At 46.6% G+C, this 13,500-nt stretch overlaps 1 protein-coding gene across 3 annotated transcripts in view; it reads right to left on the bottom strand.

Annotated features, from left to right (window-relative positions):
* Mipep (mitochondrial intermediate peptidase) overlaps nucleotides 1–12,876 on the bottom strand; it is a 114,066-nt gene extending 101,190 nt beyond the window's left edge. For 2 of the 3 annotated variants that reach the window (XR_003844398.1, XM_029541846.1), the window contains exons 1-5: nucleotides 12,572–12,848; nucleotides 9,548–9,721; nucleotides 9,033–9,121; nucleotides 6,098–6,184; nucleotides 69–132 (exon numbers count right to left, since the gene is read on the bottom strand). Coding sequence is in view for 2 of the 3 variants with exons in the window: in XM_029541846.1 (XP_029397706.1) it covers nucleotides 69–132; nucleotides 6,098–6,184; nucleotides 9,033–9,121; nucleotides 9,548–9,721; nucleotides 12,572–12,754 (597 nt within the window). In the remaining variant the exon portion in view is untranslated. Of the gene's footprint in view, nucleotides 1–68; nucleotides 133–6,097; nucleotides 6,185–9,032; nucleotides 9,122–9,547; nucleotides 9,722–12,571 lie in introns of all 3 variants that reach the window. The other variant, XM_021203395.1, reaches the window with a different exon arrangement.
* Between the last annotated feature and the right edge of the window lie 624 nt (nucleotides 12,877–13,500).

The raw sequence follows: 13,500 nt of genomic DNA, 5'->3' as shown, positions 1-13,500 counted from the left end.
GGCCGAATCATACACCAGAGAAATAAATTTAAGAGCATATTTTAAAAAGGAAAAAAAAAAAGATTTACCTTTTCTTCATCTAGATGGATTCCACTGATTTCAAAATCAAACATAAATAGTTCGGCTACTCGCCTAAAATAAAATGGGCACAAGTTACAGGAGTTCATTAAAATTACGAACAAAATATGTTCAAATCAGGATTTACGAAACTTACTATTAAAGAGAACTACTTCAACATGGCCAACATTTCTTTGTTTGAAACAAGAAGTTTAGTATCTCAGAAGTAGGTATGGCGCCCAGCTGAGAGTCCCACTGGCCTGTCACATCAACTTTTATACCTGGTGAAGCTGGGGACCTAACATCTAGTTATCTCAACTGCATCCAAAGCCAGTAAGCAACGCCAGGGTCGGTCTGCACGTGGACAGCGTCTCTGGGACCTATGTGGAGTTGGTAGTGTCCCTTTCGGCTGGTGCAGCGGGCCAGCTTCTCTCTCTTAACGGTAGAGGGCTGTGCTCTCTCGTTTTATCCTGTCTTCAGGCTTGAAGTCAACTAACAACTTTCCTGTCAATGACACAGCTTTTAAAATTGCTTTTGCTTCTAGTGGTAGATTAATGAAGTATTTGATATATTCTTCTGGCTTTGAGTTTTCAAAAATGAATATATTTGTCTTCCTGATTACTGTATCATATAATTCTACTTAATAATGTATTGCTGTTTTTGTTTTATGAAATAGGATCTGGCTATACAGCACAAGCGAGCTTCAAACTTGTGATCCTGCTGCCTCAGTCTTCGGAGTGCTGAAATTATAGGGGAGTATACCAGACCATACCTGGCTCAAATATATCTTGAATGAACAGAATTAACATTATTCTAAACTTCTTCACATGTGGTCTCCCCGCAGTACTGGGATCACACCCAGCATCCTACATATACTAGGCAGGTTCTATGGCAGTGAGTTGTTCTCAGACCAAGGTCTTCTACAAGTCCAAAATGTCAAGGATCTTGCCAGGCATCTCAGATGCCTATAGTTCCAGCCCTCTGAAGGGGGAGAGGCAGGAGGATTGCAAGTTTGAGCAATGGTGGACTAATAGGGAGTTCTAGAGCCTGTCTCAAAATAACAATGCAGAACACTTCACAGGGTCCCTAACTTGTCTCATTTCCCACCTCACACCATTTTCCTTTCCATAGCACTGTAAAAATACGGTACTTTTTTATAAATCTTTCTTTTCTTTTATGACTTGCTTTCGATTTTATGTGCACTAGTGTTTTGTCTGCATTATGTCTATGTGAAGGTGTAAGATTCCCTGGACCTGGACAGTTGAAAGCTGCTATATGGTTGCTGGGAATTGAACTTAGGACCTTTGGAAGAGCAGCCAGTGCTCTTAACAGCTAAGTCATCTTCCAGCCCCCAGTAATCTCTTCATAAGTAAAAGTATTTCACAGTACCATTTTGCTATAAAAATGTGCCACGTGGTGTTGGCGCACACCTTTAATCCTAGTACTCGGGAGGCAGAGGCAGGCGGCTCTCTGTGAGTTCAAGGCCAGCCTGGTCTACAGAGTAAGTTCCAGGACAGCCAGGGCTACACAGAGAAACCCTGTCTTGAAAAAAAACAACAAACAAACAAAAATATTATGTAGTAATTCTTTTTCTCAAAATATTATTTTCCTATATTTAAATATTCTTTAAAAATATAAGTTTTAAAGCAATATACACTCTGCTAATTCCATCCTGAAAATATAAAACTTTTCATGTTTGTGCTAAGTTCTATTGTAAACACTAAAATTTTTTACTATTTTCTTCATTCCAATAACTTGTAACTTTAATAGCCTATATGTAGCTGCGCAAGGTGGTGCACACCTACAACCCCGACACTTGAGGAGTAGAGGCAGATGCCAGCAGTTCAAGACCAGCATGGGTATGTGAGACCCTATTTAAAAAAAAAAAAAAAGAAACAAACAAACATCAAAAAACAAAAATGTATATGTATTTCTTTACCATTGTTCGTTTTAAGATAAATTCTAAGAAGTTAAACTGATCAGAAAGTATTCCTATACTAATATGCATTCTTTAACAGCCCTCCCTAACGCTGTTCAGAGTCAGAGGCTCCATTACGCCACACCACTAAGTCAGCCACTCTCACACTGCTGCGTCTGTGTTGATGGGGGTGGGGGTGGGGCTTCTCTGCCTTATTCCACTCTTTAATGGTAGCCCATCTAATCTGGGGTACAGTACCAAACAAAACACGAATTATCTCATCTAAACATCGTGTTGCAACCATTTATCCTTATCCCTGTTTACAAAGGGAACTAGGATTCAGCAGACAGTGGTGCTGACAGCCAGCCCTAGAGACCAATTCTAGAGCCACGCCTTACTGTCTACCACAAGACCAAGGTTTTAACTACAACTAACAGTTTAAGTCTAATGGACATCTATCTGTTCCTATTCCTTATCTTTCCAAATGAACCTTTTACAAAAAAAAAAAAAAAAATTAAAAAAAAAAAATCTGTGCCCATTTTTGTGTATACTCCTTATCTCTTAACATGATAAATATACTAACCCTTTGTCATGTAACGAATGTGTGTCATTTTTATATTCTGACTTTTAACATTGAAGAGTTTGGCCATTAAAAAGTCTGTAACTTTTTTGTAACCAAGTCGCTTTTTCCTTTTGGTACCAAGAAAGACCTTCCATATCCCAAGAGATCTATGCTTTTATTTCTCATTTCAAAGTATTGATAGATGACTGACTGATCAGACTAGAAAATGGATTAAGAGTTGTACCCACTAAACAATGACTTGCTACTGAACGATATTCCCAGCTCCAGGTCTGCTGCTGCTGCTGCTGCTGCTGCTGCTCCTGCTCCTCCTCCTGCTCCTGCTCCTGCTCCTCCTCCTGCTGCTCCTGCTCCTGCTGCTGCTCCTGCTCCTGCTGCCGCTCCTGTTCCTGCTCCTCCTCCTGCTGCTCCTGCTCCTGCTCCTGCTCCTACTGCTGCTCCTGCTCCTGCTGCTGCTCCTGCTGCTCCTGCCCTCCTCCTGCTTCTGCTCCTGCTCCTCCTCCTGCTCCTGTTCCTCCTTGTGCTCCTGCTCCTCCTCCTGCTGCCCCTGCTCCTGTTCCTGCTCCTGCTTCAGCTCCTGCTGCTGCTGCTGCTCCTGCTGCTGCTCCTGCTGCTGCTCCTGCTCCTGCTGCTGCTCTGCTCCTGCTCCTGCTGCTGCTCCACCTCCTGCTCCTGCTCCTCCTTGTGCTCCTGCTCCTCCTTGTGCTCCTGCTCCTGCTGCTGCTCCTCCTCCTGCTCCTCCTCCTGCTCCTGCTGCTTCTGCTCCTGCTGCTGTTCCTGCTGCTGCTCCTCCTCCTGCTCCTGCTGCTGCTCCTCCTCCTGCTCCTCCTCCTGCTCCTGTTCCTGCTCCTGCTGCTGCTCCTGTTCCTGCTGCTGCTTCAGCTCCTGCTCCTGCTCCTGCTTCAGCTCCTGCTGCTGCTCCTGCTGCTGCTCCTGCTCCTGCTGCCGCTCCTGTTCCTGCTCCTGCTCCTGCTGCTGCTCCTGCTCCTCCTTGTGCTCCTGCTGCTGCTGTTTCTGCTCCTGCTGCTACTCCTCCTCCTGCTCCTCCTGCTCTTGCTGCTGCTGCTGCTCCTGCTCCTGCTTCAGCTCCTGATCCTCCTCCTGCTCCTGCTGCTGCTCCTGCTTCTGCTCCTCCTCCTGCCCCTGCTCCTGCTGCTGTTCCTGCTCCTGCTCCTGCTGCTGCTGTTCCTGCTCCTGCTGCTGCTCCTGCTCCTGCTTCAGCTCCTGCTACTGCTACTGCTCCTGCTCCTGCTCCTGCTGCTGCTCCTGCTCCTCCTTGTGCTCCTGCTCCTGCTGCTACTGTTCCTGCTCCTGCTGCTGCTCCTGCTCCTGCTGCTGCTGCTGTTCCTGCTGCTCCTCCTGCTCCTGCTGCTGCTCCTGCTGCTCCTGTTCCTGCTCCTGCTTCAGCTCCTGCTGCTGCTCCTGCTCCTGCTCCTGCTGCTGCTCCTGCTCCTGCTGCTGCTCCTGCTCCTGCTGCTGCTCCTGCTGCTGCTCTGCCCCTGCTCCTGCTCCTACTGCTGCTGCTGCTGTTCCTGTTGCTGCTCCTGCTGCTGCTGCTGCTGCTGTTCCTGCTCCTGCTGCTGCTCCTGCTCTTGCTGCTCCTACTGCTGCTCCTGCTCTTTTTCTTTTTACTTTGTGGCAGGCTCTTATAAGTTATCAAGGTCGGCCTTGAACTTGCTCTGTATCTCTGCAAACTCTTAAACCTGGATCCTCCTGCCTCAGCCTCCTGAGCATCTGAGATTAGAATACTAAAATACCATGTGTAGCTTTTAAAAAAATATTCAGTCCTTCATTATTTAACTGAATATTCTAACTTAATTATAAGGTACTTCCAAATACTGAATTTTTATATAAATGTTTGAAAAATCTGGCTCAAGACCTTTGTTACTTTACCAAATTTTTTTCCCAGCCTATTCTGGAGTCTTCTTTATAACTTCAAAATCTTTGAGTACAAAAGAAAACCCATCTTTAGACACAGATTGGATAGCCATAAACTTACAGGCCAGGAGAAAATACCTCTGGGCTTTCTTGTCTCCTACCTAAGAGGACAACATATTTTTCTACTTCGGGTACTCCTCACACTTCCAGAGGTTGTGTGTGCGCCATCAGGTTCTGCATGCTATGCCCTCCGGTTTATCCAAAGGAACGTTATAACTTGTTCATGTAACTGGATTCTTTCCTGTTTTATACTGTTTAAAAAATGTGTTTTTCAAGATGTGTACAAACATACAACATAAAAAGGCTAAAATAAAAAGGAGGTTGTTTTATAGAAGCCACTAAGTTTTCCAGGAAGGGAAGGAATAATATCACAGACTCCCAAATGTACAGGCCCATCTGTGGGACCCTTCTGAGGAAATCTGAACAGCCCATTTCTTAGTCTCTTCCTGTTTAGCTCACAGACAAGGGGTAGAGTTGTAATGGCTAGTTTTAATTGTCTGTGGAGGGTTTGTCTTAATTACGTTAATGTGATGGAAGATCTGCTTACTGTGGGCAACACCATTCCCTAGGCAGGAGATCCTGAACTGTGCAAGCAAGCATGTAGAAAGCAAGCTGGGCACAACCATACACACACTCACTCTTTGTTCTCTGTTCCTTATTGATGGGATGTGACCAATTCCCTCACATTCCTGCTGCTGTCACTTTGTTGCAATTGATGGAGTTTAATCTGGCACTGTGAGCTAAATAAACCTTCTGGCTTTTGTATTAACACAGCAACAGAAAAGAAACTAACACACTCAGAGAACTAGTCTTTCTAGGAATGCATTTGTAACAGTAAATTGTGTGTGTGTGTGTGTGTGTGTGTGTGTGTGTGTGTATACACCTGCCAAGACATAAGTAGGTCAGACAATGACTTGCAGGACTCAGTTTTTCCTTCCACCACGTGGGTCCCAGAGACTGAACTCAGATCATCGGACTGACCAGCAGATACTTTTATGTACTGAACCATTTTTTTTATCTTAAAAAATTGTACATTTACATTTATCTTATAAAAAATTGTAAGCAAAGAAATCAGGTTCCTTCTGAGATTATATATCAGGTACTTCTGTGTACTGAGTTAGCACCAGGCTTCTTACCTCAGTGAATTAATTGCAATCTAATGAACCAGAGCTAATCATTAAAGCTCTTGAGAACCATCCAGCAAACAAATCAATTGCTGATGTCTCCCCGTCGTGCAATGGTGTGTCTATCAGCATAAAGACAGCGCGACTATCAGCAATTTAGCAGGCAGTTATCTATCACTGGGCGTTCATCTTGCAGCAGTGAACAAGAGAACAGCCTTGCAGAGCTCATCCATAAGGCAGAGAGATGGAAACAAATCACCCAGGCAACAAGTGAAGAAGATATCGGTGGTGACCATGGGCAAGATGATGGATCCAGACGGACATGGTGTAGAGAGAAGATGTAGTGTGGAGGAGTCTCCAAGAAAGTGTAGGAGCCACGGAATCCTGAGAGAAGCACACTCCAACCCAGAGGGCCAAGAGGGCTCTCCAGCCTGGCCCACAGTCAGTCATAGGAACAGGAATGGATGGATAGATGGGTACCTGGTTTCCGCATCAAGGGAATCCATAAGCTTCTTATCACCCAGTAACTTTTGCAGACTCTGATACAATTCCACATTTGTATTCAACCTAAAAAGACCATAAGTGGAAACATGATTTTCTAATCCATTTTTAAATGTTTACTCTACAACAAGAGAATGAAATTAGATGGTTGCGTCCATTTTGGATGAGTCCAAAACTGGGAAGCAGTTTTCTGCATATTTATTTGAACCCGGAATAACAGCCATACTTAGAAACTGTTCAGACCTGGCCTTCCAGCATTACACTGTGAGAGGTGTGCACACCTTCAGCAGGGACCATGGTGCAGGTGTCTGTGGACTGCTGTCCTTTACGTGGCCAGAGCCAGCAGGACATAGGTGCCAGCTTTCTCTCTGATACCCGGGAGCTGTGTCAGAGAGTAGGTGATGTGGAGTGTTCCTGCTGAGCATCTTTTGCTTGATGGTAACTGCCTTGGACTCCTTAACATTTGGGAGGACCCATGGGAATGGTGGCAAAAGAAACCTTCCAGCTCACCAACCACTTCAGACTTCAGATCTCTCTTTTTTTTTTGGTTTTTCGAGACAGGGTTTCTCTGTATAGCCCTGGCTATCCTGGAACTCACTTTGTAGACCAGGCTGGCCTCAAACTCAGAAATCCGCCTGCCTCTGCCTCCCGAGTGCTGGGATTAAAGGCATGTGCTGCCATGCCCGGCTGCCACTTCAGATCTTTAATTGCAAACGGCCTGGGGAACTAGCCCATCCTTGAGTCCCTGGGTAAGGATAGTAGACTGGGGGTAGTGCAAAAGAAACTGTCCTTCCATCAGGATCCACTAAGTGGCAGTGGCTTCTAGTCTAGGACTGGTCCCAAGGCTGGCCAGGGATGCCAGCCAGGGCCTTGGAACAGTGATGCCGAAGGTCGGGCTGATTTTGGTGCCTGGGTCAAGGCTCTTAGCTCTCACCCACACAAGCACGGCTAGCGTGAGTTCTAAGGTACAGAGCTGAAGTCTTAAGGAAACCTTCATGGTTTCCATTTTCTTGGTTAATGATTGATGTAGGAGGGCCCAGCTTACTGTGAGCGACTTTCAACAGACTGAAGCACTCTCGTGGAGAGGTGGAGATTACAACCAAACACTATACCACTTCACTACCAAGCACGGCTCTCCATTGCTCTCCCACCAAACTAAGAGTGCTTGGGCTTGTGACAGGCTATACCTAAAGTCATCAGGACACAACCTGCCTGGCATCCCAGATAGATGACCTGGCCATGACTCCCTTCCTGGGCTACTCCTAAGAGAAAGTGCTCATTACCCCGTGGAATCCCTTGTTTCAGTCCTCACTGAAGCATGGGGTCACGTGTCCAAATGTGGCTGGCAGGGACTGGCTTTGCCCAGGTAGTGCCCATCAAAGGAGACAAAAGTCACATTTGCTGTGCCAGAGTGGGACAATGTTGCTCAATGCAAGAGAGGGGACAGCCATACTTCCTAAGATGAAGTCTGTCCAACTAGTGAAGTCACCTCCTGTCCAGCTTTCGGGTTCTCAAACAGTCTCATGGGGTTGCCTGGCTTCTGTTTTCTCCTCATAAGCCCAGCCTAGGCACACCCTGACACTCTCCTCTGTCTCAAACATTATCTGGCTTAGTGTCACAATGCCTGTGCTTCAGAACATAGTGCTGTCCATAGTGACTCCAATTATCTCTTTGGAGCATTCATAAACAGCTTTAAAACCCCACTCCCAAACCACTTTAGAATACTGTGTTTCCTCATAGCCTCCACCTACAGCCTTCCTTGGCTTTCTCAGAGAACATTAAGATATTTCTAATCACAATTCAATAGTCTAAAAGGGTACTTCGTATAAATACATATTTGGGCCTCCTATCCTATGGCCCACAGCCACGTATGCAATTGACTCCTGCCAAATTCTAGAGACTCCAAATATCCACAAAAATACTCAAAAGACTTTCCTTACTGCCCCAGTTTGCTTCCCATTGCCATGAAAAGACATAATCAAGAGCAACTTGGGGAGGTGTACTGGCTGGTCTGTGTCAGCTTGACACAGGCTGGAGTCATCACAGAGAAAGGGGCTTCAGTTGGGGAAATGCCTCCATGAGATCCAGCTGTAAGGCATTTTCTCAATTAGTGATCAAGGGGAGGGGTCCCATTTCAGGTGGTGCCATCCCTGGGCTGGTAGTCTTGAGCAAGAGAGCAGGCTGAGCAAGCCAGGGGAAGCAAGCTAGTAAGTAACATCCCTCCGTGGCCTCTGCATCAGCTCCTGCTTTCTGACCTTCTTGAGTTCCAGTCCTGACTTCCTTTGGTGATCAACAGCAATGTGGAAGTGTAAGCCGAATAAACCCTTTCCTCCCCAACTTGCTTCTTGGTCATGATGTTTTGTGTAAGAATAGAAACCCTAAGACAGAAAGCAGGGGGTTGTTTGGCTTACACAGCCCATGTCATAAGCCAGAGGGATGCCAAGGCAGAAACTGAAGAGCAGAAGCTGAGGAGGAAGGCTGCTCACACTCCATGACTCACACCCTAGGAGCACCTGCCTTGGGGGTGGCACTGCTCACAGTGAGCTGGGACCTCTGACGCCCATCATTAATCAAGAAAAATGCCTCGCAGACTTGTCTCCAGGCCAATCTGATGGAGGCAATTCCTCAGTTGAGGTTCCCTACAAAAACCAACCAGCGCATTCGCTGTCAACAGTACCAAGGGCAAATACTGCCGGTGACCCCGTGTGCCTGGCGCCTTCTAAGCATCTCACATTTGCCTCGTTTCATTTTCACTCATGGCAACCTGGAAAGGCGACTTCATTGTCTAACTATAAAGGAAGAGAGAAGCCAGGGGAACAGCTCCAGCTGCTATGATCTGCCCCAGTGCTCCTCCCACCCACCCTGGAAGTGACAAGTGCTATACACAATGCCACCTGGAGTGGAGGGGACGTACTTTTCCACCATGGTGCCAATACTTCTGCAGGCCTCTTGCGCAGCCTCTCTGAATGCAGGCTCTGGGTGTCCAATTTTCACGAAGTCTGCCTAATGAAGGGGAAAGACAAAAACCAAAGGACTTTGATGGAACAGTAGAGTCTAAGACCAATCACTATTTTGGATTCTATGTGCCATTAATCACCTTTATTGATATAAGCAATCAAATTTGGGCCCGTTTCTGGCCAAGATGGCTCAGCAGGTAGGAAGTCTGGCTTGCAGGCCTGGTGACCTAAATTTCACCCATGGATCCTACAAGGAGAGGCTCCTGAGAGTTCTCCCATGACCCCATGCCTGCACTCATACACACACATCACGGCATGCACGCTCCTGCACAAGCATATATACATACACACACACACACACCCATGGCAGGCATGTGTCTACACACACACACACACACACACACACTCACTCATCCATGGCATGCATGCTCCTATACCCTCACACACCCTTGTTCTCCATTGTAAGTCTTACCAAGTCGGCCACTCTGCACAGGCAATCTGAGAGTTCGTCAAAAATGAGGACTGTCTGTGGCCCTGGGGGTGTGGAACATGCTCGCTCTACCAGCCACTCCGTCTTCCTCAAGGCTTCCTCCTGGGCAACTTGGAATCCTTCAGGGGTGCTGAGCTCAGGAACTCCAAAAAGACCCTAAAAGTACAAAACAGCATGTCTAACCAATAGCCAGAAGCACAGTTTTGTCTGTCTGTCTGTCTCATTCCCTAGAACTACTTTTGCACAAAGCCCTGATTTTGGTGGTCTAGCGACCACCCACATTTATACTCACGGGAACAGTGTCACTATTTCTCTGTCATGCTACACAAAATAACCCTAAAACATCTTGAAACTGTATGTCTCCTTCCAGCCTTCCCTACTTTTCAAAAGTAAATGAATGGTATGGGTTCAGTTGTCATCACTGTGGCTCCATGAGAAAAAGGCTGGGAGGATTCAATGAAGACTCCAAGAAAGGTTCAACAAAATTTCTAACAGTGCCCGGCACACCAGACAGCACTTAATAGATGGTAACGATAATTATAATTAGTTCACAACCTAGTCACTTGATCATTCCTCCTGGACTTCAGCTTTCTCACCAGGTATCTGAGGCTGGCAGTATACCTGTCAGCACAGAAACATACTAAAGCAGACAGCATGTGTGAGTGTGCCAGGGACCACGCCTCTCATACAGTGAGGTCTCCACACATAATACCAACCCACAATACCAATAACTCACAAGGAGACGCAACATACCAAACCCAGTCACTGGCTGAAACTAAGGCATTTCAGTATTTTAATAAAGAAAAATGAAATCACTAGTCTAATAGGAATGACCATCTTTGAAAAGCAGCTGGGGCATGAATCCTGCCGCCCTGAGAAAGCTGATGTTTAATATAATACACCCCAAAGTGTGCCATGTACTTTACACAGATTCTCTCAGGTAAATCACACAGTTCTAGAACAGGGAGTACATTCCCCTTTTACAGATATGGAAATACGCTTTAAAATTCTTTTTGTTTCCTATGATTGAGTCTGGAACTTCAGATCTTCTTGTCTATGCACCCCAAGTCCTAAAAGCCAGGCATATGGACATACAGGCACCTATACACACAAACAAACAAACACATAATTAAAAACAACTTGGGAAGAAGGGCTGGAGAGATGGCCCAGTGGTTACTGCTCTTGCAGAGGACCTGGATTGTATCCCCAGCATCTTTTTTTTTTTTTTTTAAAAGATTTATTTATTTATTATATGTAATTACACTGTAGCTGTCTTCAGACACTCCAGAAGAGGGAGTTAGATCTTGTTACAGATGGTTGTGAGCCACCATGTGGTTGCTGGGATTTGAACTCCGGACCTTCGGAAGAGCAGTCAGGTGCTCTTACCCACTGAGCCATCTCTCCAGCCCTATCCCCAGCATCTTATACGGCAGTTTACCAACTGTTTACAGCTTCAGTTGCAGGGGATCCAACACCCTCTTTTCGCCTCCACAGACACTGCACATGTGGTAAATTTACATACATTTGGGTGAAACACATAAAATAAAACAAGCTTTAAAGCCAAATTATTGTGGCATGTAACTATAATCCCAGCACTCCTCCTACATGAAGATGGAAACAAAAAAAAACAGCCCAGAAGCTCAAGAACCAAATAGGAGCAGGAAGATAACCTGGTTATTCAGTCCAATAGCAAAACCAAGAGAGACTCCGCCTCCAAAAGGTTGAAGGTTACAGACCCCGAAAGGCTGTCCTCTGGCCTGCGCCTTCCAGACCTGCACGCATTCGCGCGCGCACACACTAAACAATGGTTTAAAATACAGGTGAGTCGGGCGTGGTGGTGCACACCTTTAATCCCAGCACTTGGGAGGCAGAGGCAGGCGGATTTCTGAGTTCGAGGCCAGCCTGGTCTACAAAGTGAGTTCCAGGACAGCCAGAGCTATACAGAGAAACCCTGTCTCAAAAAACAAAACAAAACAAAACAAAACAAAAAACAAAACAAAAAAATACGGGTGAAATCAGTTCTATTTTATCCACCCAAAACCAAGCTTATCTTTCTGCTCAATACTAAAAGGCAATTCCAACACCAACTCCATTAATACCAGCATCATGACCCTTATGGGTTTTGGAGGAAATTTTATACAGAAAGAACTTTCAAATAGACAAAGTTAAATGCAGATACGCCATGAAGTACAATGAAACTATATTTCAGACTCGTCTTTAGAAAGCTGCCCAACAGTGAGAAGCTAAAAGGTAAAACTAACCCTTAGCCTTTAGAACAGTGGTTCTCAACCTGTGGGTCTCGACCCACCCGGGGGTCCATATGTTAGATATTTATAGTATGACTCATAACAGTAGCACAATTAGTTGTGAAATAGCAATGGAATAACCTTATGGCTAGAGGTCGCTGCATCGTGAGGAACTGTATTAAAGGGTCACAGCATTACAAGGGTTGAGAACCATTGTTTTAGGACCTAATCTTCCCTTCTTAGTCTTCCCTGCCTTTTCCTCATTCATTATCCAGGGTCCAACACCACCACGGGCAGAGTAGAAATATCCGAGCAATTCTGTCTTCTGACTTCCTAGGCTATGCAATAAACTCCAAAGCACGACAGGAAATCTGATTTTTCTCAGTAGGGTTCTGTCGTTGCTTTCTGTTTTACCGCCGGTTCTTATGCAACTCAGGCTAGTCTCAAAGTCAGTTTGGAGCCCAAGGGACTGCCCTCTTTGTACCCTCTTGCCTCTACCTATCAAGACTGTCTTACAAGCAAGAACCACTATGCCTGGTTTAACAGGTTGTTTCAGAGCAGCCTGAAATGGGCAATTAAGGTGTGATGGTGAATTCTGAAGGCAGAAGGGAAAAAAATCGAACTTGAGTAGAGGAAAGGCTGAGTGGCCGCTGGGACAGCCGCCCCGGGGTGCGCTTATCCCGGCACGCGCTTATCCCAGCACAGTCCCTTTTTCAGCGAGACGCGGAGCCCGCGCTGCCCAGACCCACGGCACGCTCACCCGGCGCTCTCCCAACAGGTCCCATAGGTGGCTCTGGGGCTTGACGTTGAAGGCGGCGCCCACCGGGGACCAGCTAGTACTGACGTCCCGGGCGCAGCTCCGGCCTGTGCGTCCCTGCAGAGCCGCCGCGGCTCCCCGGCCGCAGAGCCGACGGGCGTACCGCGCCCCGGCCGCCAGCAGCATCCTCGGGACCCCGGCTCTGCCAGGCTCAGGAAGCGCGCGCCCCGCGTTTCCAAGGCAGCAGCCCACGCCGCGGCACTCGCCTTGCAGACCCGGACTTGAGCACGCTGACTCTCGTTAGGAAGAGCGTCGCCCTCCACGCCTTCTGAGCAGTTCCAGTTCCGTAGCGCCCTCGTGTGTCTGGAGGAAGAAACGTCCTGGGTTTGAGTTTGACAGGGCTACTGGAGCACAGGGAGAAGTCTGGTCAGGCATTGGAATGAATATGAGAACTCAAGATGAGTTCTTGATGCCTTCTCAGAGGAGACTCAGTGGCGGCGCGTGAAAGGATCCAGAAGAAACCACAAGCAGTCGAAATCCAAGGCACCTGTTTTCTCTAAAAGAAGTTGAAGTCACTTCCATGTCTGCACGCCCACCAGCTATGGTTGTGTATACCATGTGAATTAACTATTGGAGAATTATCATCTAATTTTTGACTTTGGAAACTATTGATATGGTCTAAGGGTCTTGAAATGATACAGTTTAGAGGTCTTGGTCGGGTTTGTTGTCTCTGCCAGCTGAAGAATTAAAAGGCAGGGAAAAAATCTGAATACCCACATGGAGCAGCAGAGAAATCTTAAGCATCATGGACAGAATTAAGAGTAGGAAGAAGGTGAGTGAGGTGTGTGTTTCCTGCAACAGGCACACAGAAAAAGATTCTTTGCAAAGGGGCACTCAGAAAGAGAGAGGAGAGAAAGAGAGAGAGGGGAGAG

This window comes from Mus pahari, chromosome 8, assembly GCF_900095145.1.
Source record: "Mus pahari chromosome 8, PAHARI_EIJ_v1.1, whole genome shotgun sequence".
Lineage (NCBI taxonomy): Eukaryota > Metazoa > Chordata > Mammalia > Rodentia > Muridae > Mus > Mus pahari.
This window is presented reverse-complemented; position numbering and strand designations above follow the sequence as displayed.